Genomic DNA, 21,150 nt, shown 5'->3' on the forward strand with positions numbered 1-21,150 from the left:
CAGCTTTCATGTAGAGCAAATGAAGTCTAGGGAAGACCGAGGACAGGAATTCACATCTGAATTTAGCATCTGCTCTACCATCAACAGTGAGGAGAAGCCAATTTTCACTGCAGTGTACAGACACCAAAGTCACTGCAAAGCTACTTAAATACACCAAGACAACTGTATTAGAAGTGAAGCTCTCTGAGCTCTCCATTCCCATCCAGCACATTAGATCAGCTCCACCACTGCTGCTGTCTTTAAGAGCTGGATGGTGTCCTCCAACTCAAACCCGGTTGCTGTGAAGAAGGTACAGTAACAGAAAGGCATCCCAGTTTGGGGGATCTGACAGGACTAAAACCAATAAGTGTTCAACCATGTGGAACTGAAAACTTCAGTACCAGACACAAACTGTATGGGCTGGATACAGGCTGAATCTCTGGGATATTGTCAGGGATCTGTCTCCCCTTCAGACAAGGTCACTGTAGCAGAGGTTCAAGGAAACAGATCTGCTAAAGATCTTTTTTTTCCCTCATGTATCAATGTAAGAAGGCTCAGAGACAGACCAATTCCCTCCCAAAGAGACATGATGTAGATTGCCTGATGCTCCTAACCAGCACATCCTACTATATTCCTTGTTGAAAGAGATTTTTTTTTTTCCTAAATCCAGCTGCTACCCACATTGTAGCCTCTTAGAGAAGCCTCAAGAGGTAGGTATAGATTGGTCCAAGTAAATTTTTGCCCTACGGTATAAAGTTAAAAGTTTTAGCCTAGGCTGCACTGGCAATCATGTTAGTCTATCAAGCTGTTCATGGAATCTGTCTAAATCTTAGGCAGCAAAAAATAGCCAAGAAAAAATGGGAATCCTCAAGAAATAAAGCAATAAGCAGACAGTACATCACCTATCTGTAGGAGATTCAGGTGTACCAGTATAAAATCACAGAATGTCTAGGTTGAAAGAGACCTTCAAGATCATCAAGTCCAATCCTCTAGTTGAGGTGCTAACCTCAACTAGATCATGGCATCAAGTGCCACGTTTTTTAAACACATCCAGGGATGGTGACTCCACCACCTCCCCAGCCAGACCATTCCAGACTTTATCACTCTTGCCATGAAAAACTTTTTCCTAATGTCCACCCTATATTTCCCTTGACGCAGCCTGAGGCTGTGTCCTCTCATTCTGTCAGTTGCTGCTAGAGAAAGAGACCAACTCCCAGCTGCCTACAGCCACCCTTCAGAAGCTGTAGAGAGTGATAAGGTCACCTCTGAGTCTCCTTTTCTCCAGGCTAAACAACCCCACCTCCCTCAGCCTTGTGTTCCAAGCACCTCACCAGCCTTGTTTGCCTCCTCTGGATGCGCTCAAGCATCTCAACGTCCTTCCTAAGCTGAGGGGCCCAGAACTGGACACAGCACTCGAGGTGTGGCCTCACTCAAGTGCAGAGTACAGGGGAAGAATGACCTCCCTGCTCCTGCTGGCCACACCATTCCTGATCCAGGCCAGGATGCCACTGGCCCTCTTGGCCACCTGGGCACACTGCTGGCTCATGTTCAGCTGCTGTCACCAGCACCCCCAGGTCCCTTTCCTCCTGGGCACTGTCCAGCCACACCGTCCCCAGCCTATAACGCTGCAGGGGGTTATTGTGGCCAAAGTGCAGGACTCGGCACTTGGACCTATTAAACTTCATCTTGTTAGACTCTGCCCATCCATCCAACCGTTCCAGGTCTCTCTGCAGAGCCATCCTACCTTCCAGAAGATCAACACACACTCCCAGCTTAGTGTCATCTGCAAATTTACTAATGAAAGACTCCATGCCTTCATCCATGTAATCAATAAAAATATTGAACAGAGCTGGCCCCAGCACAGACCCCTGGGGGTCTGTGGTGACTGGCCACCAGCTGGATGCTGCACCATTCATCATCACTCTCTGGGCCCGGCCATCCAGCCAGTTCCTAACTCAGCAAAGAGTGCTCCTGTCCAAGCCACGGGCTGCCAGCTTATTTAAGAGTATGCTGTGGGAGACAGTATCAAAGGCCTTGCTGAAATCCAAATAGACAACATCCACAGCCCTTCCTGCATCCACCAGGCGGGTCACCTGGTCATAAAAGGAGATCAAACATGACCTGTCCCTCCTAAACCGTGCTGGCTGGGCCTGAGACCCTGGCCATCCTTCAAATTCTGTGTGATGACACTCAGTATAAACAGTTCCATTACCTTGACAGGTACTGAGGTCAGGCTGACTGGTCTATAATTACTAGGATACTCCCTCCCACCCTTTTTGTGAATGGTTGTCACACTGGCCAGTTTCCAGTGAGCCAGGACTGTTGGTAAAAGACGGAGAATGGCTTTGCAAGCTCATCTGCCAGCTCCCTCATCACCCTGAGATGGAGCCCATCTGGGCCCATAGATGTATGGGTGGGTATCCAAGCATTTCAGTAGTTCTCTGGCTGCCTCCTCTTGGATAATGGGGGGACCATTCTGTTCCCTGATACTATCAACCAACCCAAGAGAACAGCTGTCTTGAAGGCAAGTTATCTTCGCACTGAAAACTGAGGCAAAGAACGCATTACGTCCTTCTGCCCTCTCCTCACCTGCAGTTAGTAAGTTCCCGCCCTCATACAATAGAGAACAAAGGCCTTTCCTTTTACCATTAATATATTTGTAGAAGCACTGTACCTTGAATACTGTGCTGAATCCTGGCCTGTGTAGTTCAAAGGCAGGGGAGATGTGGAGAAGGACAACTAAAATGATCATAGCCTCAACCCTGAACCTTGCCACCACTCACTCAGCTCCACGAAACACAGTATTCTCTGCCAAACAGATCAGAGCTGGATTTGTTTACGTCTTGCTGGGTTTTGCTGTGTTTACTTATGCCTGCATCATCTAGCTCCCAGTGATGGAAAGTCCATACTGATGGTGTTTAAAGAAAAAAAATAAGCCTGCTTGACACCCTTAGAGGTGGAAGCACAGATAAACTCTCACAGTTGAAGAATGAATTTTCCCCTTCAGATACTTCAGCCCTGCTCATCTACGGGCAAACAGTCAACACTTGGCAGGATTCACAGAATTCAGCACTGAGCAGTTCCCTCCCTCATCTTCAACCCCCTGCCTCCTGTCTGACACTCTGGAGCTTTCCAAAGCCAGAATGGACCAAGCAGGATGTGCTTCTGCTGGCACTCAGCCCAACTGGTGATGGTGGTAGCAGGCTAGAAGTGAAGGACCAGTTTTATTTTCATTTGCTGACACATTCACTTGCTGAGGAATGTTTTGACCTGTCACCCTTTAAGCCCAAGATGTTCAAGAGCATTAGCACCAAAAACTGTGACTGTGGTGAAGGAGAGCAGAAATTAGAGAACAAGCACTGTGAGAAGTTCTGTATCAGTCTCTAAGGTTGAATATAATGAAATACTCAAAATGTATGCGTGATATATGTAATTAATGCCCAATGCTTTTTCCTAGCTGTGAGTTAAGGCTTGTCATCTAGTTGATTCTTTATTTGACAGTATCTTGTAATAAGAATGAAATTCAGCTGCCATTTCAAAAACATGGACATGATAGGCCTTGAATACCACTGGTACTTAGTATTTTTGGCAGGAAGAAAACCATCAGTTGCTCCCAATACCAGTTGGCAGGACAGGAGACAGACAAACAATGGAAGACTAACAAAAAGCAGAACTCTGTAAAGTTGCTTCTACTGGTCAGAATACTCAAAAACATCCTGTACTGGGTTTGCAGGGCTAAGCTTTGGTAGCCAGGGGGCTTCAAGGGTGGCTTCTGTGAGAAGCTGCCAGAAGCTTCCTCTATGTCTGACACTCTGGTAGCTCCAAGGACAGACGTGCCACTGGTCAAGGCTGGGTCAATTAGAAAGGGTTGTAATGTCTCAGTGGTAACATATTTAATAAGAAAAAGGTTTTAATTGTGTCCAGAGAAGAGTGGAGTGGGAACATGGGAGAGGAACAACCTTGTAGATGCTCCTGTCAGTGCAGAAGGAGGGGAAGGTATTAGAGCAGAGATTCCCCTGCAGCCTGTGGTCAAGACAATGGTGAGGCAGCTGTGCCCCTGCAGCACAGGGAGGGCACAAGATCTCTATCCACCTGAAGCTCCTGCAGGAACCCAGGCTGGAGCAGGGGGATGCCTGAGGGGAGGCTGTGAGCCTGTGGGAGACGCATGGAGAGACCTCTCACTGGAGCAATCTGTCCTTGAAGGACTGCATCCTGTGGAAGTATGACCCATGCTGCAGAAGTTTGGGAAGACTACTACCCACAGGGTGGATTCACATTGGCAGAGTTCATGCAGAACTGGCCCACTGTGGGAGGGACCCCATGGTGCAGCAGGGGAGCACTCCTCATCCTTAGCAGCAGGATAAACAACGTGTGATGAACTAACTGACCCCATACACTGCTGGGATAGGAGGTAAAGCTGGGAAGAAGGGAGAGGAAGGGGGGGAAGATGTTTTTAAGGTCTTATTTTACTTCTCATTATACTGCTCTGATTTTGTTGGTAATAAATTTAATTAATATCTGTAATTGTAGCCTGTTTTTTCCTTGATGGTGTTTGGTGAGTAATCTCTCCTGGTCCTTATATGCTGCAGAAGAACATTATAACAATGAACAGGTAGGTAAGGCCATAAAGATTGGAACAGCTCAGGTAGACTAAAGCTAGCACAAAAGGGTGAGCTATTTCTAGCCCCAGGCCACTTCAGGACATCTAGGAAGGGGCTCATGATTGAGGGGTGGACCTGACCATAGAGGCCATCATAGAAATTATCCACAAATGTGAAATGTGCTGCTATCAAGTGAGACACACAAGTAATATATCCCTGGACTAGAGGGTGGTGGCTGTGTTTCCAATATGGTGAGGCCTGGCAAAAAGATTGCATTGGGCCATTGCCGCAAACATGCCAAGGCAAGAGTTACATACTCACTATGGCAGAGGCAACAACTGGCTGGAAATGTACCCAGTAAATCATGCCACTGCTTGGAATGCAATCTCAGGTCTTGGGAGACACATTTTGTGGTGACAAGGTACCCCAGAGAGAACTGAATCAGGCAATGGGACTAATTTTCAAAATGACCTCATAAACTGTTCGGCAAAGAAACATTGAGCAAATATATAAGATCCCTTACCACCCACAAGCCTCTAGAAAGACTGAAAAATGCTGAAGACTTAAGAGCTTTAGGTAATGGGACATGGAAGCACCAGGATGCAAATTTCACCAAAGCTACTTGGCTGGTAAATGCTCAGGGATCTGCTAACTGCACTGATCCTGCCTAAACTAAGCCCACAGACACTGTGGGAGGAGATAAGGCTCCTGCACTACACATAGGGAAGTGGCTGGGGAAGTCAGTGTGGATTCCTCTTCCCATGGGAAAAGGCAAACCCAGTCATGTGATTGTCTTCACTGAAGGACCTGGATGTACTTGGCGAGTAATGTGGAAGGATGGGGAGACCTGGTGGTGAGTACCTCAAGGAGATTTAACCTTGGGGGGAAAAACAATTTGTTAGTTTTATGTTGCAGGAAGTAAAGGAGCAGGAACAACATGACCTGACAAAGAATGAATTTTGAGAGAAGCAAGGAGAATGTGAAGATGATGTGAGCCAGGCTGGTGCCCGATGATCAAGTGTGCTGCTTTCTCCTGTCCTGACCATCCACCTTGATGGAGTAGAGCACAAGTCATGGATCTGGAAGGGGGGTGGGCAGAAGCCATGAAAAAGGAGAATAATATCTGTCTGTGAAAGGACAGATTAATGAAAATATATGTTTGGTATAGAGATGGCTCAAGGATGTGCTTTGGGTTGTATGTGTGGGTAGGAAGGAATTCCAGTAATGAGAAATACAATGGAACAGTTGGAAGATTAAAAAATTATATGGGATCTAAACATGACACAAATGGTATGGAATAAAGAGTGGAGATTGTATTGAGTCTGGCTAAGCTGTAGCTCATTTTCCCTTAGTAGCCCTCAGTGCTTTGCATTCATAGTTAGAAAGGTGTTGATGATACAAAAATGTTTTGGCTACTGCTGAGCAGTGAAAGCACAGCTGGCACAGCATGAGCGCTGTCTCTAACATTCCCCACTCTCCCATCAAGGAGTTGAGAGGTGACAAGATCCTAGGATGAGACAGAACCAGACCAGCAAGTCCAAATTAACCAAAGGGATATTCCATACCATATAACATCAGCTCAGATACAAAAGCTAAGTGACAGAGGAGGAATGGAGGACATTTGTTATATTATGTTTACCTCCTGGAGCAACCTGCACAGATGCTGAAGCCCTGCTTCCCAGGAAGTGGCTGAACATTGCTCACCAATGGTAAATAGAGATTTATTTTTTTCCCTCTTTGCTTCTGTGCACACAAGTTTTTGCTATTGATTAGTAAACTGCTTTATCTCAACTTACAAGTTGTCTTCCGTGTTGTTTTTCTCTCCCCTGTCCCACTGGGAAGGGGAGTAATAGATCAGTTTTGTGAGCACCTGCAAGTGATTACACATACTTTTCCACTAGTGGTACTTGGAAAAGATAGCAGTGACTGAGACAGGTTCAACATTTGAGATAATTTGTCTTCAGAGTATGAAACCTTGTGGACAGGACAGAAGGCTCTTCACTGTCAGCCCAGTTAGATGACACAGCAGCCCAGTATGTTCAGACAGACTGGTAACTCTGGTTCCCCCTTGATTCAAACCCTAAACCCCACAAAATCTTAAATTCCCTCCCAAAGCTCTCCTAACATACGCCTTAATCTTGTAGAAATGACAGGCCTTTGAGGTCACCACTGCACACTGAACAAGAAAAATCAAAACACCTGGGCTGGTAATGCTCAGAAAATAAGTCAAAATGCATTTACCATGCACAGCATATTCACAGTTACCTGACATTTTGGGTAGGGTTCCACCTCTCTGATGGCAGCTCTCCACTTTGTGGGTCATCTACAGGTGGGTGAAGAATTGAAATACATACATCTCCATTCTGTAAGACAGAAAAAAGCACTGAGAATAGCTTGGCTGGAGGCTGAGGCCTGATGAGTCAAATCCACCACACTGGCTGTCTTCTGAGCAGTTTAACCTTGTTGATATGAACACCCAAGTGTGAGTAAAAACCAGCCAGGGCTAGAAATGGTTCTGAATTCTTCCTGGATCTACTTTATACCCAAGGGTTAGCCTAAACTGGCAAAAAATCCCAATATAAAATCAAGAAGTTTAAAGAATGTACTGAAGCAAGCAAAAATAATATTAATGTAACATAAAACTAAACTGATCTCCAGATAAGCAAGTACTATCGTCGCAGTGACATAAGCTTTAATCACAGGAGACCCAAAGTAGGGTTAAAGAAATTTTGTGTTCCCACTGGTAGCCTGAGCTAGCAACAGGAAAATTTTTAATTGAAGGGTTTAATCACCATCTACTAGCTCAGGTATGAAAACATTATGGCTCCCAGGACACAAAGATGTTGAACAGATGGTGTGAGGCAGGCTTACAAAGCTCCCCTAGGACACAGCTGTTCAAAATACCAGATGAAAAAGCAGGAGATGCACTCTGAAGGTTTCACTGAAAATCCATTCCAGCATGCAAGAGGAAGAATATTCTTGGCAGCATATGGAAGCCATACAGCCACATAATCTTCAATACGAGTTTTACTCACCAGTGTTATGGGCTAAATATAGAGTTAAAGTTCCATAATGCCTGTTTAAGAGAGCTGTCAATCCAATTCTCCACCAGCAACAATATTCTGACACAGCTGCTTTGTAGCAGTGCTGGAGCTGTATCAACCCCAGCTGATATCCTCCACTGAGACAGATTACAGGGACTTGTGTGATTCCAATGCCTTACTGCAGGACGGGGTGAAGGGGAAGATGAGGCCTGAGGCCGATCAGCAGATATTGACCTCTCCAGCCCCATGGGCTTTGCTCTCCCTTGTAGCTAGCTATGGGGTGAATCACAAGTTCCTAGGGCAGTGCCACACCTTCAGCAGGCATGGCACCACCTGAGGGGCAGCACTCATGCTGTCCCCTTGTCACCCCTGTCCAGGGCACAGGCTGATGACAGGATCAGCTCTGCTCAGGCCTCCAGGCTGGCAGCTTCCCACACACCTGGTCTCACATCCTTCCAACACTGCTTGAGCAGAGAGCAGGGCTGCTCACAGCAACAGCATCCGTGCCTTTGAGCCCAAGCCAATGATCACACCTACATATAGCAGCAGCTCACCTGGGGGTTGTGATCCTATCCAGATTTCAGTGATGCACTATTCCTGCCAGGTATGCTAATCTAGCAGGCCCTTGTCACTTTGAAGCAGTTTTCAGTCAAGAACACAGCAAGGCAGCACCTGGAGCTGCTGAATTCTAAAGCACATACTTACGTTGCTGGAACAGTTTGCTTTAAGAAGGCAGTTTCCCTTTTAGGACCCCAACAGGCTTGTGAAATCTTGGAATTTTTTTACTATTATTCCAAGGTGAATTTAACTTTACTAGTATTAGATTATGCTCAGTCTATTCTGCTTTTACTAACAATTTCCATTAGTTTTTCCTTTGACCTTTTCCTGGGAGAATGCAATACTAGTGGCCCAGAGGAAGAATCTCAGCACCTGGGAAAAGTTCCTGAAGCAATCAGGTCAGCAACATGTGGACAAGCAGATATTTGGCAAAATGAAGACAGAGGGAAGCAACTATGTGAGAAGATTTTGTCTTGCCACAACCAGTGTTACATGTTTGGAAACCACACTGCACTAAGAATCTGGAAGGGTAAAGATATAATAGGGCCTGATGAGGTCAGTACAAGGTTCTGGGGATCAGGACAGTCAGGGACCAAGCCATTGCCTATATGCATTTTTGAAAGACATAAACAAGGAGAATAAGGTATTCATCTGCCATTGAGAAACACCCTATTACTTCTATCAGGACTGAGAACTGTTATGTCATAAAAATAAAGAGCAAGTGAATGGAGTTTTACTAAAGTTCAATTAGATGATCCAAATAAACCAGAGATGAGAAAAACATACATTGCTCAACTCAAGTCTCACTTTTCAGAACTAGAATGTCAACTCCAGCCTCTCCATCTGATCATAACAGCAGATTCTATAAACTGCTACTTTCTTTCATCTCCCTTGCACTAAGTGGATTTTTTCTGTCCCTCTCCTCCTGAAAAACCCTCAAACCTCAAACACTGTGCTTAGATAGTCTCAGTTTCATTTGGAGTTATCCCAGTGCCTCATCTTCATTGCTTAAATGTTGCTTCCAAAACAGCCTGCAAGCTGCTTCAGATTCCCTCAGCTACAAGAAATACTGCTATGAACACAAAGGTGAGAGCTCAAGTATTTGAAGAGCAAACCCAAAATACATCCATCAAGTTTTGGGTTAGTTTCTCCTGCTGCCTTCAGTTGTTTCTAGTCAATTGTTCATGTTTCTCACCAGGACTGGGAGAGGTGTCTTCCAGGGCTTGTTTCTGTACATTTAATTTTGGTAACCATTTGCCACTCACCTCCTGCACGAGGATTTCCAGATTCAGAATCAATATGCACAGTATGAGTCTGCAATTATCTGAAGATTTCAAAGTTGTCTTTATTTATAGATCAAAATTCCATGTAACTGAAATAAAGCCTTAAAGAGAAGCACCATCTTTGGCTACAGGAAAGATCCTGTGCCAAGTAAAAAACCCACATCAGAAAACTATCGGATAACTGATTTGAGATGTCCCCAGACTTAGGGCAATCCCCTGTATCAGTCAATAATTAAAGCTGGTTGCTATTCTGTTCTGCACTAGAATTTGGCAGGGCTTCTAGCCATTTATTACTAAGCCATCAGTGCAGTTCTCACCATGATATTTGAAGCACACCCATTTCAAGCTGGGCATTCAGCAGGAAGAACTAATCAGAACAGGCTTTCCAAGCCATCAACTGAAGCCTTCACTGGTTCACAGGATGGAAGAGAAGGACATTCCTGTTTCAGGTGGTTTCAAAGGAAACCTGCAGAACCTCCCATAAGAAAACCTGTAATAAGGTGACAGACCTGCACCAACACAAACATTTTCAAACTCTTTAGCTCCCAAAACTATAGAACCAGTGTTTCTTAGCAGTTGACATTCTTCTAGGATATCCAGAAATTCAGCTAGGATTTGGCTGACCTCCACTAAAAGTCAATTTTTGGACCAAAACAAGCCTTCAACCTTCAAATACAGCTCTATGGAACTGGGTGATATTGAACCAACTGTCTATATAGAGAATTATTCCTCTTCTGGACCTGCTGTGTAGTTTTATTGTGATCCAATTGCTGACAGTCCACAGCCTTCATTACCCTCTGAAAGTAACCCATACATGCACTGAGTTTAAGGAAGCAAAAAGCTCGCTCACACACCCCAGAAAAAGTTATTTAAGAAACACCTTACCTCATAAATGTTGGGGTGCCACATTTTGGTCAGAAATCTGAAGGTAGGTGGTGAATATGGATAGTCGATAGGAAATTTAATGTGAGCCTGAAAAAAAGCAGAATAATTTTAGCTATGAAACAAAACAAAAAAGACCACCAAACAACAACTACAATTAAAAGATTGGGGGAAAAAATCATAAAAGGCTACTAAATTGCTCATTTTATAAACCAGTGCTCAAGTGGCCCCACAGTATAACTCTATACAATTTCTTATGAGTAAAACACTACCTGAACAAGAAAAATCAAAACATCTGGGCTGGTAGTGCTCAGAAAACAAGTCAAAATGCATTTACCATGCTCTAATTCAAGCAGCATTATTCAGCAGCTGTTGTTAAACAGGGTAAAATACACCGGAAAAGTTTTAACTTGAGAGAGCACTGCTGGAGTTCAAAAGCAGACCAAAAAAACCACATTTCCTAAGCTGAAGAGATCTGTTTTATACTTGCCTGTACAGATACTAAAATTACTCTTCCCACAATGAAAAAAAAAAAAATTGTTACATAACTTGCTATAGTTATTTTGTCTTTCTTTGAAAGTTAAGCTGGTCCATCCACCTGTGTTTCTAAGTCTACATGTTTTACCAGCAAAGGCATTTTTGAAGTCTCAACATGATCCATGTCTGTTTAGTAAATCAGAGCACCTTGAGAAATACTGATGGGCAGTGACAGCAAACATCTTGCAGTAGTCAACAACCATCTGCGGGGCACGACTGAGTTGAGTCAGTTATGGGAAGGCTGCAGAGGTCCTAGCACTGGAAATTCTCTGTGCTGTCCTGCTATTCACAGCAGTCTGAATATGGACTGATCAAGTGTCCAAAATATTTTTCTCTGGAAGGCAGACTTGCATGCTGCTTGCTGCACTGTGGAGCAGCTTTCCTTGGAGATGCTCAACCCACCAGACTTACTGCCCAGCCCAGTGAGGGATCTCCAGAGAAGCATCTTCTGGGTCCACCAAACTCAGCCATTCTCACTTGCTACTGAGAATGCAAGAAGAGATCCCAAAAGCAAGATTCATATTTATCCTGGTTTGAGACAAAATTAGGAGGAAACCTAGTCACCCTGGACAACACAATAAGAGCAGAATATCAGGTCACTCTCTTCCACTTAAGTACCTAACCATGCCACTTGTTCAACAAGAGAAACTTCGGAAAATTTTATTCCATAGTACACAGAAGCAAACAACCAAACAAATGGATTACAGAACTGTTATGTACCTGGCTACGGTTTTACTTATCAGCACACACCTTTGCCTTACAACCCAAATTTTACGGTGTCAGAGTGCCAGGTAGTCAAGAAAAGAAAGTTTTCTATTCACCGTTATGAAAGAAATTCACCAGCTCACATGGCCTTATGGTCTGTAGATGCCTACTCATGACTGTATGCGGGCATGTTACAGCAGCACTGAGTTCTCACCCCAGTTATTTGTCACAGCACACTCACAGCCAAGAGATTTATGATCCACTTAAACAATCCCATAGTTGAAGGCCAGCGGCATGAATGGCATTGCTCCATGAGCAGTGAGTGAACGGCTTTTGTCACCACACACTGCTGCAGCAAGAACATGCCTGTGTCCACACCCTGTGCTGCAAGCAGAATATAGATCTAACCACAGCAGGGCATGTTCACTCCAGCTCAAGTGCTTGCATCATATAGCTGCAGACTCCTCCAGACACTGGGGTTTTCCCAAGAAAGTACATTCCTCTGCTTACACATAGTTTTGTGAGATCTGAGACATAAAAAGACCAAGATTAAAATGCAAAAGACAACAAAACTCGGGGTTGAGCCACCTACAAGATGTGTTAACAAAATCTGTCTTCTACACAGCCACAGCTCCCAGGTGACCGAAACAAAAAGCATTGGACCAGTAGACTATGCCATGCTTATAACCCATATAGATGGTCACGGAATGCAGGTCTCACTCCCCCCTGTAAAACCCCTCTCCCTTCAAATTGTCTGATCCTGAGGGGTTTGTCTCAATAAGGCCACTCCAGAAGCTGAGCGTGAGGCACCAATATGTTTTGCAGACTCATGCAGAAGCTGTAAATCCTGAAAGACTGTTCCAGATTTCTAAATCCTGTTTGACAAACACAGTTCTTTATTAGAAAAGGACTACCTGCCTAAAATAACTATCACTGTGGAATGCAGTGTTGTGTCACATGAAGGATTCTCTTGAATTATAGGAACAGAAAATGCAACTGGAAAGAAAAGAGAATTCTTTCCTTTCTACATGCAGGCAGCTAAGAACCTAGCTTCCATGTAATCCATCACATATTTAGAGAAAGCAGTCACATTACATGGTGATCAGCTATTTCAAATTAGTCTGTAGCTCTTTAGTACATTGAGATTCTGTTCTGGAACATAAAGCAAGTGAGGCTTCTCTACTAACCTGATTTCAGAGTCAAAAGCCTCCAAAACAGAAAACCTCAAATTACAGGCAGGGATTTTTTCCAAACCAAAAGAGCACCACTGTCAGGTGCCCATGGTGAGATCATCCAGAATTTGAAAGTGACACCAAATATTTTTCCAGGCCATTACAAATAGGTCTGAGAGAATTACCTCATCTCTTCTGCAAGAGAAACCATGGAAAGTTATGTAAGCCTACTCTGCTCTCACTGAATGCTATTTGAGTTTCTGTGTGGGTTAAGCAAGCCAAGAATTTCCAAGACAAGCTGCAAGACTGCCTGCAAAGATGCAATAACAGCCACAATTTCAGGTAATTTCTTCTGCACTGAAAACCTGATTCTAAACATGTTAAAAAAAAAAGCAATAAACCTAATGTTAAATAGAGTTCACAGAGGAGTTTTTCCCTACAATTTCACTGATATAAGGGAAAAACATCTATTGAACTCAGCCAGGCTGCTAGGTATTAGAGAGCAGCAGAGGTTTCAGGGAGTGTGTTGTTAGCTCAGTTACAGCCACACAAACTAATTTAGGAGGACCAAAGATGCAGCTCAGTTCCTCCCTGGAAGTTCTAATTACTGCATTCACCATTTGCCTGACTCCTCAAACTGAGATTAAACAGAAATAATCCTATTTTGGTGCTGATTTTAGCCAGCTGCATGCCATGGCTCCTTGACATCACTTAACATACTTAATAGCCAGGAAAGTGAAGACCAGTCACCAATAGACCCATTCCTCCCCTCCCCAGTTTGTAACTAGTTATGCTTATAGTCTAGAAAAATAATAAATTCTTCTAAATAGCCCTTTTCAGACGCTTACAGCTGCCACAAGAACTTCAACTTCCAAATTACACCATAGCACATATTTTAAGAATATTGCTACCAGCATAGTTACTTTGTTTCCTATTTTACTGCTCCCATGCATCTTCAACAGAGACTGCACTTCAGGTTTGTTAATTTTCTTTAAGTTAGATAAGACAAAGGCACAGGTTCTGCTGTGTATGCCAGAAAAGCACAGTCTCACTAGATCTTATGCGACTGAAAATATAAACCTAATATTTCTGCCAACCACTGAATTATTCACTGATTCAGTCATTATTAATAACTATCACAGCAATTTTGTCTTTTGAGATATTGCCACACATTTGACACAACACTTATACTTGGGTCCCAACTACTCTAAGCACTCAAGGCTTAGGGCAGAGAGGCTGAAAAGCTGCCTGGCAGGAAAGGACCTAGCGGAGCTGATTGACAGTGGCTGAACATGAGCCAGCAAGTGCCCAGGTGGCCAAGAGCACCCTAGTCTGGATCAGCAATAGCGTAGCCTGTGGGACACAGGCAGGACTCCCTCCTAGCCTCAGTCTTAGTTCCAGCCTAACTGTAAATGACACTTCAGGAGTCTGACACTGATTTTTCACACCCATCTCAAGCTGACAAAACTGAGATCCCTGATTTTTAGGCAGAAAGGGAAGGAATTTTGAATCCATCCTACCTGCTCAGTGCAGACAAGCCATGGAAGAAGTGCATACATTTCCTGGAAAGCCACCAGGATCACAACTGATCTGATTTGAGGATAATGGGGAACACTGGCAGCTTTTATAGTGGCCAGCATAAACTGCAGCTGCTTATTGCTCCTGAAAGTGCCATTTAGAGACAATTTTTTATTTCAAAAAATTGCAAGCTTAATGCCAGGCCGTCTAAAATTCTGCATTAGTTAGGACAAGGACTGTTAGCAAATTGTGTATAAGATCAGATACAAAGGAAGTGGTTTGAGTTTTTAAACTATTTTGATGTTATTTGTAATTATCTGCTACAGCCAGCCCACAGATAAGCTCCTATTGACTCTGTGCAGGTACCACCAAGGTCTCTTACCCCAAGATCACTCACCTGCACTGCTAGACTCACAGACAGCACAAGGACTCCTCAGTTCCCTTCTTAAGGGGCACAACCAGGCTCCCCACTGTGCTCCTGCTGACTGCTCCACACACTGAATATGCAAGAAGGTGAGAACAGGAACTACAGGCTACTACCAGGTTAAGTGTTTGTATCTAATACCACAAAATGCCTTTTCCTGCTTCTGGTGCATCACACATTTATATAATTCATTTAGTGGAATCTCCTCTTCCACATTAAGTCTGGATTAATGCATGTGGTATTAAACACTATGTGCTGGAAAGCATGTTCAGTAGAGGTCAGCAGTCAGTTTCTCACAGCAGTGAGGTTTAAAATACCTCAGTATCATCCAACTCACAACATGTAAAAAACAGCACTGTAGCCAGTCCCACTGCACTGTCGATCACTTAGTGAGGTAAAAACGAATGTAGGGCAAACACTGCTGTTTTAGCTCCATTTGTCCATATGGCCTCAGTAATTTCTTGTGGCAGAGTTGGGTGCTAGCCTGCTACTTCAAACCCAGTTATTGCTTCATTTCCCAGCAGCACTGTATCACTGTTTATTGACATCTGTTGCGCTTTCACAGAATAGGAGCACATCTCTGATCCAAGATGAGTGACCAGATCACTGAAGTCTTGTGAGTCCCAAAGACTCACTTGGTGCTGAAGTGGCCATATGAACAGTAAAAACAGAAAACCCCTTATAACATGCATTACCCGCACTGTTTCAAAAGGAATTAAAAATCACAAAGATCTGAATAGGAAGAATGATCTAGATCTTGTGAGAAGGACATGAAGAAGATCTGAACAGGAAGAATGATCTAGATCTTGTGAGAAGGACATGAAGAAGATCTGAACAGGAAGAATGATCTAGATCTTGTGAGAAGGACATGAAGAAGATCTGAATAGGAAGAATGATCTAGATCTTGTGAGAAGGACATGAAGCACCTAAACAAAAAAGAAAATAGAGCCAAAATTCAGCAGAGCAATGATAAGTCAAGAAGTAAGGCTTGCTTACACAATCAGAGACTGGTTTGACAGGCACCAGCCCATTCTTGTATCACAATCATATCTTGTATACATTTCCTAATTTAGTTATCCAGGGCACTACTAAATCTGTTGTTTTCAATGGAAGACTTCCTCTGGTACAAACCAGATTTCCTTTTCCCAGAACTGCTTTTAACAGTATGATGTTATTAAATATTTCTGTAATATATTATCTGCAATGCTCATAAAGCTGAGATTGTTGGTAAGTCATCCAACCCAGACCAAAGCAGATAAAGGGGAGGATAACAAGAACAACCACCTACACTCAGCTAATAACGTGCCAGCCCATTTCTACTGTTTTTGACTTTTCATCATGCCACAGAAAATGCTATAATTTCAACAAGTGCAAGAGATGCAACCTTCAGCAAGAGATATTTAGTTGGGAACAGTGGCATCCTGAAACAACAAAGTATTTATTCTATAACCTGCCCATTTTCATTCAGCTTTTGTTCTCATCTGCTATCTCATCACTGAAAAGGCCATTACCAGCAGCTATGTAAGATACACCACCAAACAGAATTATTTGATACCCTTTCACAGGACAAGATGTTGGTTCAACAGCTTCACTGAGCTTTGACACAGGGGCTGAACAATAAAACAATTTCAGATTCCCATGAGAGAAAGCTGATGTCATATTGAGGTTTACGTATTTTCCCAGGAATTCCCATGCTGAAATATTACGAGATTCTACCCTCAATTTAACCTTCATTCCAGGATCAGCCCTGATATCAGGAGACAAAAAGATTAAGATGGAATATATCAGAGACTGTGACAGGTCAGATGTAAGGAGATTTCTGCCATGCCTGAAGGCTTCAGGAAAGACTGTGCTTGTGGATCTGATGCCTTCAGTTTGCCTACAGACTCTACACAGGCTTGAGAACAGGGTCACTGTGTGTGTGCTATGCAGAGAGGTTACTCTCTGTGACTATTTTCCAGGCAGAAGCCGGTAACTCAGTTCTTATTTATATCTGTACAAACACACTAACTTCCCCATTTAGACAAAATAGGAATAATAACTCCAAATGTGTGAAACTAAGTTTCTCTGTGCAGCCTGGTATTTGCTGAAGAAGCCAGAGATACTTGGGAAACACATCTAAAGTTGGTGCTGTAATGACAGCACCAAATCATCACATCAAATCATGCATCTTCTCTTAGGCCTTTGCTTCAGAGTAGAAGCTGTGACTTAAATACCCTACTGCACGTATAACTGAGCATGCTGATACCTGAACTGGTAAAGCTCTCACATGAGCATAACTATTTTAGATACAGCTTCTGTCCACCTCAGATAATGCAATTTTCCATCTCTATCCATTTGTAAAAACAAGAGTTTTGCTGGAGCAGTGGTGGGAATATTTGAGACAGCTTATTCAAAATATCATAGTACATTACTGGCATCTCTGGCATCATGTGTGCAAGTCCTCCAATTACGTATGTAAAGGGTTGTCATTTTGGACACTGTTCACTGCTTGCTAGGCTTCAGGGTCCAGAAAACCGTCTCTTTTAGTAAGAATTGAATTAGCCTATGACATCTTCAATATTTTGTTCAGTCTCACAGCTTGAAATTTAACTTTACTGGGTAAATAATTCATATTTTCTTGAAGCAGATTTACACAGGCACATCTATGGAACAGTTGGCTGTGAGACAGCATGATATACTTCAGATTTATCCTGTTAATTTATCAGTGGGATTGATTGACAGTGAGATTAAGGGCACCCTCAGTAAATTCACTGACAATACTACTGATTTAGTTCTATAGTGCAGTCACACTCTGGGGGAAGGGATGCCATCTAGAGGGACCTGGACTGTCAGGAGAATTGGAACTGTGCAAACATCATGGAGTTCAACAAAGCAAAGTGTGAAGTCCTACATCTGGATTGTGGTGCACCCACAGAGAAGTGGGTGATTGAAAGAAGCCTGGCAGAGAAGACCTGGGGGTGATGGTTGATAAATAACTCAACGTGAGCCAGCAGTGAGCACACACAGCCCAGAAAGCCAAATGTATCCCAGGACAAATCCAAAGAAGTGTGGCCAAAAGGCCAAGGATTGTCATTCTCCCCTCTACTCTTGTAACATCCCACTTGGATTACTGCATACAGTTCTGGTGACCCCAGCACAGAAAAGGACATGGAAGTGTTGGAGCAAGTCCAGAGGAGGCCACACAGTTGCTGAGAGAACTGGAACACCTACCCTATGAAGACAGTTTGAGAAAGTTGTGGCTGTTCAGCCTTGCAAAGAGAAGGTTGTGTGGAAATCCCATAGGAACCCTCCAGTATCTGAAGGGGCTTGTACAGAAGCTGGAGAGGGACTCCTCATCAGGAACTCTAGATGGGACAAAGAGTAATGAGCACAAACTGAAAGACGGGAAATCGAGGTTGGATATTAGGGAGCAGATTCTTTACTGTGAGAGTGGTGAAACACTGGCACCAGTTGCCCAGAGAAGCTGTAGATGCCCGATCCCTACAAGTGTTCAAGGCCAGGCTGGGTAAGATTTTGAGCAACCTGGTCTAGTGGGAGGTGGCCCTGCCCACAGCAGGGAGATTGGGATTGGATGATCTTTAAGGTCCCTTCCAAACTCTTATGGTTCTATGATTAATCAGCACCAAAACACATCCCAATTTTCAATAACGCTGGACAGAGTGTCTGTGAACTCACCTATTCATTCCAACACTTGTATCTTCACCAAAACACAGCAGATTGTGTTGTTGCTCTGTGAAGCAAGCCATACCATTTGTACCTGCTGAGTGAAGAGATATCCAAGCTAGCTCAACGTGAGAACACCCTTTCCTTCAGCCTGCTTTTACTATTTTTAGTCAATTCTTTCAACAAGTACCATTCATGAGTCAGTGAATGACTAATTGCCTTGATTCTTTTCCTATGCAAGCCAGGCTGGATGCAAAAGGAAAGCTCTCCTCAAGGGACAGACAGCCTATCACATGTTCTGCTAAAAACACAGGGCAGGTCTTGATGCAGTCACCTCCCTCATAAGCAGAAAGGGGAAAGGCATATTTATAGTATTTTACGTGTAAACCTTAGCACTGTGATGCAGTGTTACACAACTTTGCCTTTCCCAGCATGGCAGGCAGCAGCTCTCTGACGAGACTTCTTGAGCTGGCATACCAGCAGCCTTTCTCTAAATAAGGGACACAGGCTTCTGGAAGGTGAATGGCTGCACTCAGGATCTGCAGTTGAAATCTTATCTATGCTGGCTGCCACGCAAAGCCAACTAAGCACTCGCAAAGCCAACTAAGCACTCGTGCAGCCTTGACTCTTATTTTTCAGCCACTTCATTACTGATCATAGGCCCTCCTGCCTGGAGCTGGACACAGGCAGTAAATCTAGGTAGACTGAGCAGTAGCAAGCAAGCCTGCTGGACTGTACCACATCCAAGCAAACAGTTAAATCAGCTGCACCATATGGAGACCCAGTAGCAATGTGTTAGTCTAAATGTATAACTCTTTAGTGATACAATTGTACTATGCATAGCCCAGTGTACCATCCATCTCAAAATTGTCTGTGATCCTGCACAAGTGTAGTCTGATACACATCCACCAGCTGGCCCCTGCCCAGCATCCTCCAGTTCACTGCAGGAGCCAGATTTGTGTCAGAAGGTATTTGCTAGAGAGAAGCTTATATCTGAGACACAAAGGCAATTTTTCCCATTATTGCATGATGAACCTATCAGCTTCAGTATCATGGGCTGATCGGACCAGACCAAGTACAAAGTTTTAGCTTGGATAAACGTATTAGCTGATACACAGACATCCTTGCTCCACAGGCTATTCTTTCTACAGTAACAGGTTTTGGGTGGGGCTTTTTGCTAGTGAGGACTCAAAGAGGCCTTCAGCACTTCACCCCTTTTCACCTCTGCCTTGTGCTTCAGAGGATCTGGAGGTCACAGTATTACAACCAGTATAACCTTACTATGGATATACAAGAGAAAAGCACAACACTGGAGTGAAGACTAGCATTAATATTTCTACCTATGTTCCAACTAGCTGCCATGTTAATTACTAATGCAACAACCAGATAAAGCCAGAAACCTCAATTTGCTGAAAAATCTCCTGAAAGAGCCAGCAAAAGGGAGCAAAGCAGGTTGAGTCATCTGCGACGCAGCAGAATTTAAGGTATCATTTATACTTCTTATAAAAGCAGAACTACTGCAGTCAAACAAGCTTGGTACAAGAATACACAGCCTTAAAATTCTTGTATTTAATTATTAGGAACCATTAAGTTTGAAGGTATACCAAGCGACAGTAGCAGAGTAGCAGTCAGGAAGACTTAAGCCTACTACAAGTTAAGAGGATTAAGGTCAAGGCAAAAAATTAATGAGACAGATGTAAGATGAGAATACAAGAAAAGGGATCTTATCATTTGGATGAAGAAAGATGGAACATGTAGGAAAGTCAAAAGAAAGTTGTACAATTGTGTGACTTAAAGTAACCCTTAAAGTAGCTTTCATTTTATGCACTATTTCCTGCCCATACAAAGAAAGGATCTGAAGGGAAATTACAGCTCATTTAATTTTTCTTCCTGTATTTAAGCATGTCATATCTGACAACTTTAAAAGAAATTTGTGTGACAGATCACATGTGAGTGGCATAACAGCAATGATCAGATGAGATCTATAGTAGATCTCATGGTAGATCTACAGTCTGCTCCTAGTGAGAACGGGAGTGTTGCTGAAAAAAAGCCCCCAACCCAACAATGGGGAAAAAACCAAGATGAACTGCGATATCAGGCTGACAGCAAGAGCTCTTGCAAGATGTGCTGCATTTATAAAGGTTTGTAGGAATGGGTGGTATCTCAAGAAGAAGAAAAAAAAAGTACTTCCAGACAATTTTCTATTGTGAGGTAACACTTTCTACTTAGACTCTTCAGCTATCTACCTTCATATGATTCCTGGATAACTTACTTTTCAGGTCTGCTTTTTAAGATCTTAAATGTTTAGCTGAATGCTAGAGAAAACAGACAAAATATGACCTTCCAAAGCATTCTCATGTATATGCCAGTAGCCACAGAGTAACTTTGTATGTTGAAGCCTCCCCAGAAACAAGGCATGTTGCCTTCCTGCAAGGACTCATCTAAATACTCTTCCACTTTCTCAATAACATTATCATCAAATGTGACTAGAGACCACTTATAAGAATGCACACTGCATCTGATAGCTCAAGTACAGTGTTCCAGCACACTTCCACACTCAGAAAATGCAGCATCCATACAGTCAGTTGGGAAATTTGGTTCTCTTATTCCATCCCGAGAAAAATGATACCCACACATCTGCAAAAAACTAAGACTGAGCACTAGACTTGATCATGTATAGAATAAGCCAAAGCCACCAAACCCTAAGACTGGCAAGAACCAACAATACATCCATATTTGTATGCTGGTCCATCCCATGACAATATTCTTTCCTGTCTGATC

The 21,150-nt window shown here is 43.3% G+C and overlaps 1 protein-coding gene across 1 annotated transcript in view; it reads right to left on the reverse strand.

Moving 5' to 3' along the window:
• Positions 1-21,150, reverse strand: part of LOC120765682 (ubiquitin-conjugating enzyme E2 R2) — a 55,466-nt gene that overhangs the window by 5,968 nt on the left and 28,348 nt on the right. Inside the window, exons 2-3 of the mRNA XM_040090772.2 lie at positions 10,351-10,437; positions 6,846-6,943 (exon numbers count right to left, since the gene is read on the reverse strand). Coding sequence (XP_039946706.1) covers positions 6,846-6,943; positions 10,351-10,437 — 185 coding nt within the window. The remainder of the gene's footprint in view (positions 1-6,845; positions 6,944-10,350; positions 10,438-21,150) is intronic.

The sequence above is a fragment of the Hirundo rustica genome, chromosome Z (genome assembly GCF_015227805.2).
Source record: "Hirundo rustica isolate bHirRus1 chromosome Z, bHirRus1.pri.v3, whole genome shotgun sequence".
In the NCBI taxonomy this organism is placed as follows: Eukaryota; Metazoa; Chordata; class Aves; order Passeriformes; family Hirundinidae; genus Hirundo; species Hirundo rustica.